Raw genomic sequence first — 13629 nt, 5'->3', positions numbered from 1 at the left:
TTTTATTTCACGAGGTAGTTTAAATGATTGGAAGCGTCAAAATTAAAACAGTAATAGCTACACGAGTGTTTCCAAGTTTTATTTATTGCAACAAAAGGCAAAAGATATTCAACTGTTTCGTATCGATTAGACATATTTTGCTGATAGATGTATTTAGTAGTTGGAGAATGACTAGTAACAGTTGAGTGTATCACTCTTTGGTACTAAACGAGTAATAAATTGAATCTTTAACGACAACGAACGTGTTATTAACGCATACGGTGTAGAAAGAATTATTATTGAAGGAGTGTGTAGAAAGTGTATACTTCTGAAGTACCAAGAATCTCGAATGAAACGAAATCTCGTTCACGTTCGAGTCTCGTCTTCGAATATTCCAGACAAGATCTTCTTGTCTCCCCTTCGCGTTAACTTGACATCCCAGGATGTCAAATACCCTTATTACTAAGTATCGCGACGATCGAAAGAATGGTAAAATTTGCGTACATTTAAAGTAACTGAAGTCGAACCATCTTCGATGATCGAATTTTAAGTACAGAGAGTTGTTGAACAGTGTACCTTTGAGGCTTCTGAAACTTGACGAATACTTTGGTGTCTTTGAAAAGTGATTCCATGGAAATAGCTTGCCTCTTGGCCCAGGATGTCAAATACCCTTATTACTAAGTATCGCGACGATCGAAAGAATGGTAAAATTTGGCGTACATTTAAAGTAACTGAAGTCGAACCATCTTCGATGATCGAATTTTAAGTACAGAGAGTTGTTGAACAGTGTACCTTTGAGGCTTCTGAAACTTGACGATTACTTTGGTGTCTTTGAAAAGTGATTCCATGGAAATAGCTTGTCTCTTGGCCCAGGATGTCAAATACCCTTATTACTAAGTATCGCGACGATCGAAAGAATGGTAAAATTTGGCGTACATTTAAAGTAACTGAAGTCGAACCATCTTCGATGATCGAATTTTAAGTACAGAGAGTTGTTGAACAGTGTACCTTTGAGGCTTCTGAAACTTGACGATTACTTTGGTGTCTTTGGAGAGCGGTTCCGCGGAAATGGCTTGCCTCTTGGCCCTTTGGCCAGGCCCGATGCCACCGGAAGCCAAACTGATATCGACGATTTGCCGGAACTTGTCAATCTCGTTCTGAAGGTAACGAATGGTAATCTCTCGTTCCTCGAGCGCCTTCTCTAGTAATTCGATGATATCGTCGCGACGACGTAGCGCCTCCGTTCTCTCGTACAGAAGTCTCTTCAGATCTCGTATGGAATCCATGATTCTTCGATTTTCCGTCACCGAGCACTTTGGTCAAGATTATTCGTTTACGATCGTTTTCACCGGTTCGCGTATCGTACACTGGGATTTTATTTTCGTGGAACACTAACGTCGGTTATCAAAAGATCATCGTCGTTGGTTTCCAATAGTTTGACAAAGGTTTACGTGCCTCTGTTCAACTTGAACTCGAAGTGTGAGATTGCACCGTTGTAACAGTATATCTCTGATCGAGATACTTGTCTTTATTAAACGTTTCTCGTCGAGTTCGTTGACTTTCGAAGTATTCTTTAACTGACCCTTTCGGTTTTCCTAATTCACGACTGTTAAGGATTCGAACAGCGAACGATGACTTAGTTTTAATTTCATAAATCGCATATCGTTTACGTGTTGGAAGTGTTAGCAGGGTAACATAAAAATTGACTCTTAGGAGTTTTTATTTTTCGATACAAAATATTGAATACCGTAAATCTGGGTTAGGTTAAATGACAAAGATACTGCGCTTTCGAAATTGCATTCTTTCTGTATCAAACCAAAAATCGGATAATGAAAATTGTATTTATCGAATCGAACGGTTTACATCGATTGAAACTGAATATCTGAATTTTGTCACGATACTGGAGTATTACTAAAATAGGTGATAAATGTGGATTCAGCGTCGAGGAAGATAGCTACCTATTTTAGAGTCGAGATTGATTTTAACATCGATAATTCTGATAAATATTCTCTATCTGAAAATCAAAATTGATATCTATATGGTTTCGATAGTATACTTTGGCTAGTATACTATTTACTCTGGCTACTGCTTCATTTTTGATTGTCTTAAAAAGGTGACACTACTTAAGAAGGTATAATTAGTATTAAAATCAACTTGAACGTAAAGCTTGTTTCGCTTAAGAAAGAAAACATCTCAATGGCTTCGGTGTTGTAATTAGCACACAGAAAGAAACATTGCTTACAAAATTTATACAGTTTCAAGTTTTAATTTTTTCACGGTTGGATATGTATAAGAGATCCGAAGGTCAGCTTCTTTTTCTTTTAAATGTCATGTTCGTTATATTATGATGGAATTCGACAGAGAAATGACTTTCGAGAATGCAGTTGGTAAGGTACATTTATTTTTAAAGCGCATTACATTATTGAATTCTTCTATAGAAGACCGATTTGACGAAAACGAAAAGAAACTTGTCGTTTAACGTTTTTTGAAATGAAAAAAATTATATTCTTTTTAAATCGGTAATAAAACGATTTCAAAGATTTTGCAAATATAAAAACAATCTTATTCGAAGGAATTACAAGAGAAACGACGAATACGGGACACATCGGAAGCTGTTTGTATTTTTCACAGCTAATTGTCTAACTTAGATGTAATACTGTGGCGATTGTATAATAGTAATTTCATACACAGAGCGTTCTTGAGCTTCTTAGAACAAAGCAAGGGTACCTGTGCGAAGTACTTTCGAAAATGTCCGTGGAATAATAATGATTGATGCCTTCTGCGACGGACGATCTCGCAATCGAAAGAAAGGAGTTCCTTTTGAATTGGGAAACGAAACGAATATTTGGATGTCGCTTAATGGAAATTTACTTTTCGATGTTAACTATTATCATCCGATATATACCAATACATTCACGTACACGATACGTATATTCGCGAAATAATTTAAGTGTAAAAATTGTTATCAATTCGTAATGTACAGATCGTTACCGCTTCGTAATAGTTAACCTTATTTCGATCGAGAAAGTTATTTTACGATACTGGCGCGCAAAAACTTTCGTGGAAAACAATTTTAGCGTTTTAATACAATTTTCCATCGAGATATTCTTTTGATATGCAAATGTATCGAGTTGCAAAATTATTACAATCTATTTGAAGTCGACTCGAATCATTTTAATCGAGTTTTTCAATATAATAGAGAAAATCGACTAAACATATTGTAAGTTACCATCCCCCTCGTTGGAGTATTCCAGCGAATTTTATTCGAGAGAATAAAATTTTCAATATAAATAAAATACCTCTTAAACCTCTGAATCGAGAATTCCATGAAAATCCAATTACATTCCGTTCACTGAATATATTCGATACTCGATTAATTTAAATTGTAATTTTAGCATTCTGTGGTTTAAAAAGCCAATCGAAAATCCGGTTATTTTTCATTATGTCTGCAACAGTAATGATATTTCTCCCGTAATCTTATCTTTATCTAAGGATTATCATTTTTACACAAACTCCCACGTGCCGCGGTAATCACTTTTCCGATAGAATAGCCACAAATCATTAACATCGTTCACAAAATCTGCGTAATATTTTCATCAAATTTTTCTTCGCCACGACGTACACTTTGCTCCTCGAAAAATTTGTTCAATGCGTTGTGAAAACGATAGTTTTCGACATACACGAAGAATGTAGTAAAATTCGCCACATTTAAAATATTAATTACTCCAAAAATGTATACGTTAACGCATCGTTGACAATTTTTATAATTCAACCACTACGCGCCTCGGTGAAATTAATCATTATTTTATCGTGAAAGTACACGTCTGATCGATCGATCGTAAAGCAAAGAAATACAGAACCGTCACTTAGAAGAGTCTCTGTCAAACTGAGACCGTAGATTTGCTCGAAAGAACTCGATGGCCTACAGGCTATCGATCGACGCGAGATCATTGAAGAGAAAAGAAAGATTAAATCAATTACACGTTAATAAAGGATCGACGTACTACCTAATGTCTACCTAACGACACGAAATATTAAATTAATAATTGTCCTTCAGCGAGTCCTCTTCGGAACAAATTTTGTCCTTATCGTGGACAAAAGTGACGAACGAATGAGAAACACGAACCGAAGTTTGTAGCAGCGCATAAAATTGAACGACGAAGATAAAATATTAAAAGATTGTATCAAAAAACGAAGACGTATCTCCAAATTATATCCGAACATTCTTTGTATCTTAATGTACGAAAGAGAATTTGTTAAATAAAATAGTAAACTCGCTCTCGGTCTACCGAAGAAAAGATTTATTCCACAAAGAGATGTATAGATTACGTTTCGTGTCGCTCGGGAACCACGTTTATTTAATAAACACTGTAAATGTAAATTAGAATAGAATCGAAACGAAAGATTTTAAGGCATACAGTAATTACAAAAGTGAAGCGACAAATGACTAATGTGTCGGTAAATCGAGTTTAGCACAGACCCGGACTGTTTTAAATTAAGTGTTGCGAATCGTGGTCGATGTAAAAAAGTTCTATTCTCGAGAAAGAAGATTTTATTTCAGTAAAATCCTATAGTTTCATTTATCAAGTATATTCGACAAACGCCTATAGTAACCAAAGGGTTGAAGGATCAAAGCTACTAAAGGAATTGGTAGCTCGTTTGAAGATTGAACGTAATGAAAATGATCGAAATTCTATACAACGATTTCAACATTTTTGGTAATACGCATTAAAATATACTTTGATAAACGATCGTCCGTCTTTGTTTCATTTTATCTACGTCAGAATTGATTTACGAATTCGAGTCAATCGAACGTTATTAACTACGAGGAGAAAAATCTAAATAAATATACGTAAATAAATCATTGACGAATAATACGCATATCGTAATACGATATTCCGCTTCCATGAACGGACAAATTGACATTGATTCGTCTTTCTCTTAACGCGTTATATTCGACGATGTATTTGGGACGAAGATTCTCTACTTCGAGTAATAAGTTAATCAAGTAAAGTGGATCCAAACGAATTGTTGTCGAACATTCCACTCGTCTTACAGGGACATTTTATCTCTACAAGGAGATTTAATTGATTCGGTAAACAAACTTTGACGATTGCCTCGACGAAACCGAAGCCAGATTAATTAAACAGGAATTCGAAAGAAGAGTTCGAGTAAGGATCCACGAGATTCGTTCCGAAAGACTATCGCGAATTACAGATACAAAAAACAAAATAATAGATTAAACGGACGTTAATTATTTTCTCGAAAACTCCCCAAGAAAAATAACGATCGCTATATAAATTCCACCGAAACCACGAGTTTCTAACCGATGTATTATAAAAAATATTACTCGTTCCAGGAACGTTTCTCAACAATGCCAAACGATACTTTACACAAGTATCAGTGAAAGTGTCACTAATAACAATTCCAACGAATCGATCTGGAAGCACCTCGTACATTCTTATCCAACAGAGTTTGTAATTGAACAACGACACGATCAGCGTCTGTACTGCCCACGAAAATGATCACGAAGGACCACAGTATTCCTCGTTTCTTTTTTCGTTTCCAACTAACGATATCGATTTGCTCGAAAACTTGTACGAATACGATGAAATCGAACCGACCGAATTGATCCCTGAAAATGGTTTCACTGTTATTCGTTCCCTGTAGAACGAAACTTCGTTCAACGAGCAGAAAGAGATCGCGCGGAACGTTGTATCTCGTCGCTGTCGAAAAGAACACCAATTTCTCCCGAGGAGGCTGAACGAGAGTGTAAGTCGATTAACCGCGTAATCCGCGTGGAACGAAGAACCGACACCATCGAAGCACCGTCACCGAACGAACTGCTCGTGAAAAAAAGTCGAACGACTCCGCGCCGCCTTTTGCAAAAGACACTACGCGAATCGTTGATGCGGCCGCGTGGTTCACGGAGCAGCCAGCACCTCGAAAGGTTTACCGTCAAACTGATCGGGAAGGACCACGGGGAGGAGCGAAGGCTGTTGGTCACGTAGGGCGGCAACGACTAACGAGCACCGAGTTCGCGCACAGTCTATTTTTGAGATATAATCGCGACTCGCGCTTCCTCGAAGCCAGAACGCGTAAGCGAGTACACGCTCGGTCGCTGCGACGTCTTTCGAAAAAGGTTCCCCCCTTCACCGAGGCTCTCTTCTTGGTCCTCGAACGCGTTCTTCGCACACGTAGCTAGGTGGGCCTCTAATCGTACAATCGGTCGTCGAATGGGTGGGTCATCGATCGATCGAATACTCGTGGAAATTGTATCGTTTTTTTTTCTCCCCCGTTGAGTCGCGGTGGAACAAGTTGGCTCTGGACTCTCGAGGCTTATATTTAAATGTAACATCGGTGGAAATATTTCTGGCAAAACTATGCAGGTTGGTTTGTAATTGCCAAAGTATCTTCCAAAGACACGCAACGTTTAAGATACGTAGAGTGTGGAACATTAGTAGCTCACAGAAACTAGTCTTTGAAAGATTGGGTACTCGCAAACGTGCTTACAAACGTTTCATAGAATTCAAAATTATAATGCCGTTCAAAGGTTCGTGGTTTGGTACGAGCAATGCGAGTCGAAGTTCCCCAAATTGAGCGATTGTGGAATTCTTAATGCGTGGAGAAATGTTGAGTGTTGGGAAATACTTTTTGTTAATATATCTGTGTGATCGAGAAATTTTATTTAAGATCCGCAGAGTTTGGAACATTAGTAGCTCGGAGAAACTAGTCTTTGAGAGATTGGGTACTCGCAAACGTGGTTACAGACGTTTCATAGAATTCAAAATTATAATGCCGTTCAAAGGTTCGTGGTTTGGTACGAGCAATGCGAGTCGAAGTTCCCCAAATTGAGCGATTGTGGAATTCTTAATGCGCGAAGAAATGTTGAAAGTGCTGGGAAATATTTTTCGTTAATACGTCAGCGTGGTTGAGAAATTTTTGGAGTATACTTCCGCGAGTACGCCAATGCGAAAATATCCGGGACTTATTTATTACCTATCGAAGACAAATTGCTACGCGAAACCAGGATCTGAAAGCTCTGTTTACATACGTACGTATGTAATGTTTATGCATTTCGGCTTTGAAAGAGATACGATGTTATACGAGCTTCTTTATACAAAGTTTATGATACACGGTAGAGGGGCAAGTAGAGAACAGCTATGTTCGGAGTATTCGGTGTTTTCGTTTAGCTCCTTTCGTTGCATGTTCGTTATTGCGTTTCGTTTTTTTATCTTTTTTTTTTTCGTGTCTTTAATTACTCCTAATCTATCCTCTACTTTCTCCTGTCGCATCGATTGATCGATTTTATATTTTTCGTCAGGTTTTATTTCTTCGATGCAATTTCATTGCAACACGTTTTAAGGAATTTGTCTCTTTTTGGCATATTTAACGTAATTTGACATTAATAAAATTTTCTGTTTTTCTCTCTACCTCGAAACCTAAATATGGTTAAAATTATTTAACGATCTGCTCGTTCGTATAATTTTTATCGTACGAATGAAAATAATGGTACATTTTTCAAGTTTACGATAAAATAACGGAATCGTTGAAAAATAAAGTATTTCTAAATTAAACTTAAAAATAAATCGAAAGCCTATCAATTGAAAAGAGTTACGTAGACACTTTTCATAGTTTATGTACACGTATTTGTAATACACTCGAGAACCGTTTAATAAAAGGAATGTTGATCGACGTAAAAAATAAACTTGTAGATTAATTGCAATTCACTTTCAAAGTCAAGTAATTAGAAACAAGTACTAACACGATTGCAGAAAAGTAACAAGTACCGGAGCGCAAGAAGTATAAATTACTATAATCGCAACTGTTCTTCGATACTGACACGACATCGAAATTAATCGGTTGCAAAAACTATAAAAGACACAGTAGACCTGCAGTAACCACTTTGGTTGTTCACCAAACACGCAACACTTCAGGAATAAAAAATTAACCCGACATTATGGCCTGTCACACAATCCGTCAAACGCGAGATTTTTCTCGTAGTTCGTTCTTTTAGAGTTTATTTTTATATCGAAAGAAGCACGAGGAAACTCTCACAAATCAACGACTAAAAAATATTCGAAATGAAAGTGAAAAAAATTGTCACGAATATAATTACGATGTTGGTCAAAATCCACACACAGATTCTTTAATTATACTTGAAATATGAAACTATATTTACGATTTTAAGAATTGTCGAAAAACAATCTACGTTTCGTAATTCAAAGAAAAATTCACACGAAGCTGTCTCCTAAAAATGTAGGCAATATTCAGAAACGGTGGTATGGATAATATCAAAACGGTAGTAGGAGATTAGATTACTTAATATTGAGTATAAGAATCTAATTTAACGGAAAGAAACTGGAATAGAGAAATGTTTTATTCTGTATTATATGTACACGTGCATGAGAAAGTACAGTATTTTACGACGTAGTACACGATATAAAACCTCGTTTAAAATGAAATTGATAGCTCGATTAGAATGTACTGTTCGTGTGATAAACACCTATTATAATACTGTTTATTTTTAGCGTAAAATTTCAAAAAAAAAGGAAAGACGCGAGATATTAGTAATACTTTTACAAAAGAACGTTTTTAGTTGATGAGCATGAAGTATGGTTTCGCTCTAGTTCCAATTTTGCAACAACTTGAGCGAATCGATATTTAGTTATCAATTATTATACACTGGACTAAAGTGGAAGGAATTTCTTACAACACGCATGTATTAACTTTCGAACAACATTCTCAATTTATTATTCAGCGTTCTCTGTTTCTCATCATGAACAATCGAGAGATTTTTATAATTTTTCTTCGCTGACTTAACTTCGGATCGGAACATTAGAATCTAATATTTAGAATGGCAACAACTCGAACGAAATAATCTGCGGAATATTGGAAACGCTTGTCTCTTTAAAACTTTGGAAACTTGCTGAGATTAGGTTCGAAGAAAATCTATTGGCTGTTCAAGGTCACCGACGGTATCCCCACCATATTGTTTGGATACCCCACCATTTTATCTCACCTCTCCCCTCCTCGTGCGATCTTACATACTTGTTTACTAACCAGTGGGCTTGAGTAATCAATCGAGTTTCGCCCGACTATAATTCCAAAAACTCAAACTTACATACAAAGTTTTATTTTTTAACTGGAAATTTTCCGAGTAATAATAAACAATCGTAACATTATTTCCATATTAATGGAATCAGATTAATGTAAAACATATTGACCCGAAATCTGTGAGTTCAAAATTTTATTTCACCGTGTAAAAAATAAAAAACATTTAGATGTACTTAGTAGTAAATAACGGAGTATTCGTCGTTACTGCGTAACAGCGTAATTTGAGAGCAATTATTTGTTGTTTTCTTCCCTTTTTATTACGAAACACATGGAAAACTACAAATCGTTGACAGGGAAACGATTATAGCCATTGGGTCTGCGTAGACAATTAACTATTAATAGACCAGAGATGAATATGATTACTTGCCATTCGAAAGGAGAACGTCTCGTATTTATTCTATTTTTGGAATATTGATGTTTTAAAATCAGTCTTTAGCGTATTGTTGTAAAATATTGATAAAACAACCTACAGTGATTCCACGTATTTATACGAATAATTAACCGGTAGCAATAGGGCAATAAACATAAGAAAATAAAATAATTTTATAAATAATATGTATAAATATTATTGAATAAATAAACGATTGACTCTGAAAATATAATACATTGTACAATAGGTATCACACTTGAACACACTCATAAAATTCTGATCTAATTCTACCGGAACTACCACCATCCATTTCATTTCTTTGTTTCTAACACATGTATACTTTGTAATAACTTTCGACGAATGTACGCGAAAAGAATTCTATTTTACACTTCTCTTTGTTTATCGTCAGAGGCTATTAATCGATTGTCGAGAGAATTTGAAATCCATTCGACAAATTTGAAACAAAAACTTACAAAGTTGTAAAATAGGGCTCCGGATACGGTAGAACCTCGGTAAATGTAACCTCGATGATTGTACGAGAGCTTCGTTCGTTGCACTGCGTTGATAAGTGGAGGGGACAGCCACTTAGCAACGAGTACACATTGGTGGTGGAAGCAACACGTAGTAGGGATATACTGTGTAAGTGGGGACATTTATCGTATCGATTACCTTGATAATTGCAAGAATCCCGGTATATGTATATCTCTTTTGGTCTTGTTCTCTCGCAATTATCGAGGTTCGAGGGACGGTAGCATTAGACGTTCTCTCGATTCACTGTCCGCTTCATTGCGGATGCAAGACGACTTCGGCGTTGAATAAAACTTACTGACATCAAAATGTAACACGAGTTACTAATTTACAGTTGTAGATAACAGTGCAATTTCCGTCCGTACACCTGCTTTTCGTATTTTGTAGTCCTGTACTCGTCGCTGGCAGTGTTCCCACGAGGATGCACGTGGTCTCCGAACGAGACCTTGCCTCACTTTTGAAGGTGTATCCACAACACAAGTGGCCACGATTGTGCGTTGTCGTGCACGTAGGCAAGATCCTTCAACGAGCCCATACGGGACGCTCCATTTGAATTATTTAAGCCGCGTACACCGAAACCTCCGTATTTCCATTTCGCAATCGCGGCAATACAAGCGGTGGAAAAAAAAAAAAATAGACGCTTGAATTTAGCTAAAATCCGGCGTTGTTTTGCAAGGTGCTTCGTTAACGACAGACTTGCTCAATGAATGTTGCAAATTACATGCGAAACGCGATGTCGCATGCACGATGCGCGAACGTGTCTCCGAGTTTTCTGTTATCGAATGCTCTATCGAACACCATTTTTGCAACACACGGTTCGCGATCCACGCGCAACGCGAGCTTCGTTCATCGAACAATTTTATTTCATTTTCGAAATAATTTCGTTACATTGGTTTCTTCGAAAAGTCATTTCGTTCTCCAAAATGGAGAATATACCAAATTTAGTAAAATGTTTGTACACTCTAAAAAAATCGTGTTTCATTTTCTCCAAAATAAAAGAAAACGAAACGACTTTCCGAACAACCCAATATTTTTAAAAAACGCCTCTTTCAGTTTTAATTCCTGTTTATTCGTTTAAAACGCAAACGATACGTTTGCTTCGCGAATCGTCAGAGGTTGTTGTTTGTATAAACACCTGTATCGGTGTTGAAACAATACCGTGCAATTCTTTGTATCCAGTTTTGTTTTACGCCGTGGTCGTATTTATCTCAAAAATTAACGCGGTCTTTTCGTCTGAACGATGGTATTGAAAACGAGTAAAATTATTGAACACGATTCTCGTTCGTTGTACAAATTTTAAAGTAACCGTTCTCTAGGTCGACCGATTCCAAACAATTCGCACCAATAAAATGATCGTGACGAGCATCTACGATTAAGGTGTAACTGTACATAATGTTTACCTTTTACGAATCAATTCCATCGCCTAGTCAGAGACGAATCGATTTACTTCTGAGTGACGTACGATCTCAATGGATGCGCAAGCTTTTTGCGCGTGTACGCGATAAGACTTCAATGAAACCGAGCTGTTTTCGTAACAAACCTGACGCGGATTCGTCACGATAATCATTCATGTTCGTCGAACGTGAGAATCAATTTGTTCTTAAAAATCGGTGTTCGTTGCTCTCGAAATCGACATCCAGTCTTGAGTCGAATGTCGCGTCAATATTTTCAGATTTCTCAATATCGTCTTCGTCTCTTTATTCTTTCTCCATTAAGGGAAGATATTCACGTAATTGTCAGTAGTTTTCGAGATGAAATTTTGAAAATTTTTGCTTGTGCGTAATTTTTAACGTTGAATTCAACGGTGCATGAGTAAATTTGAAAAAGATACTTTCTCGACCGTTTTAAAGGGAAACGATGGTAAAAGGATAATCAAAACTCTATGCGCGCACTTTGCGCAACCGAATACTTTCTCGTATAGAGTGTTTCATTATACATGGCCGTAATCTCAAGAGTGTATCCAACATACGAATAACAAAAAGAAATGTTCCTGTAATTGGATCTTGTATCTGACCTCGTTTTCGAATTGTAGCCTAGCTTAGTCGTGCCACGGTTGTTTCAAATACCGAACTCTAGATTCTTGAAAACGTTTAATTTCAATCGAACGTTATTAACGCAAACGAAAGATTCGTTAGAGGCACAGAGCAAACATCGATAAATGAATAAAAGCTTATGATAAAAAAAAGAAAAAAAATACAATTTACACTTGACTTAGCATCACGCGACAAAATGTTGCGCTAAAGCCGTTAATTTCCCCATTGTTTGCAATATAATGCACTGTATCGCGATACAGAAATTCGAAAATTACAATTTCTTATGTCACTGTCTCATTTGTGTCAATAATAAGATTCAACACGCGAGGTGCTAAACACCGACGCGACACATTAACGATTCAAAAATATTCATATGCATCTTGAGTGTCACCTTACTCGAACGAGGCAATTAATGTTTCGAAAGCTGTTCGTACTTTACGAACCAAACATTATCAAAAAATTTCTACAGTATCGAACACGCGACGTTTCGTACGCTCGTAATTTTTTTCCTGTACCGTTCAACATTTAACCCTTTGGACTCGAGAGGAGACCCTCGTTCGCCACCTAATTCAGTGTACTATTATTTTCGAAAATTTATTATTTACGAAATTTAAATATTACGTTCTTGTACAGCGTAAACACGTGTATGCGAAGTATACAAATATATTCCATTCCAGATTAATTTTACGACTTGAAGAATTTTCTCGTAGCGAAGAAGCATCGAGTGCAAGGGGTTAACAGTGTTGTTCAACAACGGTGTTATTCGACACAGATCGATTTTGAAATGCGATCGGTACCCCTGACAGCAGAATCATACTTTACGGGAACTCCTGTTCCTTTTCCAACGAATGATTTCTGAAATCTTTAGACACAGTTATCCTACGCATTGCAAAACGGATTTATATGTAGCAGAGATAGACCACGAGAAGGTTAACCGATCCCAATCTTTTGAGAGACGGTATAAGCAAGCCGATGCGAGAAACGACGTGAGACACCAAGGTCAATAGGGATTCATCGAGAACGAAAATTACCTGTACTCCTTGGTAATAGCTTTGCGAACATGGTTATGCAACGTTTCAACATTTCACGTAGGTGGGAGAAAGGAAGTCGTTCTATTTACGTGTATCACTTTTACTAATGTCCCAAGTGGGGATAATCTCCGGGGTGCCTCGGGGCTACGTATTACATCAATTCGGCAGAAATGACGAAATTATTTTTGCGTGCCGGTAAGTATTCTCGTTTTGTTTTTTTCCTTTTTTTTTTTTTTCGCGTACACCTGAACACGTAACTCGAGTGGCGACAGTTCGTTGCGTACTAGGATTACCGATTCATCTTGAATTATAATGGCTTCTTTCGTTTCTAGCAGACTTTCGATCCAACGAGGAAGCAAGAGGGGGGATAAATTTCAAATATCGTGAATCGACAATGAAAGAAACGGACTTCAACACCGAACAATAACCAGTGATTGTACAATAACCAATTGGTTAACAATATACAATAATCGGTTATTGTGTTATTTTTTTAAATTTCATCCGAAATGAAGCGAGAAGGGGACAGACGCGCGTTACGTCAGCCTTGTGTTTAAACAAGGCGTACGAATAA

General features: G+C 37.0%; 1 protein-coding gene across 2 annotated transcripts in view; it reads right to left on the bottom strand.

Annotated features, from left to right (window-relative positions):
* The window catches only part of For (cGMP-dependent protein kinase for), an 83194-nt gene that overhangs the window by 42502 nt on the left and 27063 nt on the right, over nucleotides 1-13629 (bottom strand). Inside the window, exon 1 of one of the 2 annotated variants that reach the window (XM_076312521.1) lies at nucleotides 988-1515. The exons of the other annotated variant lie outside the window; for it this stretch is intronic. Within the exon in view, the coding sequence (XP_076168636.1) occupies nucleotides 988-1265 (278 nt within the window). The 5' untranslated portion in view covers nucleotides 1266-1515. Of the gene's footprint in view, nucleotides 1-987; nucleotides 1516-13629 lie in introns of those variants that run through there. 2 annotated transcript variants of the gene reach the window in all.

Source organism: Ptiloglossa arizonensis, chromosome 5, assembly GCF_051014685.1.
Source record: "Ptiloglossa arizonensis isolate GNS036 chromosome 5, iyPtiAriz1_principal, whole genome shotgun sequence".
NCBI classification, from domain to species: Eukaryota; Metazoa; Arthropoda; class Insecta; order Hymenoptera; family Colletidae; genus Ptiloglossa; species Ptiloglossa arizonensis.
This window is presented reverse-complemented; position numbering and strand designations above follow the sequence as displayed.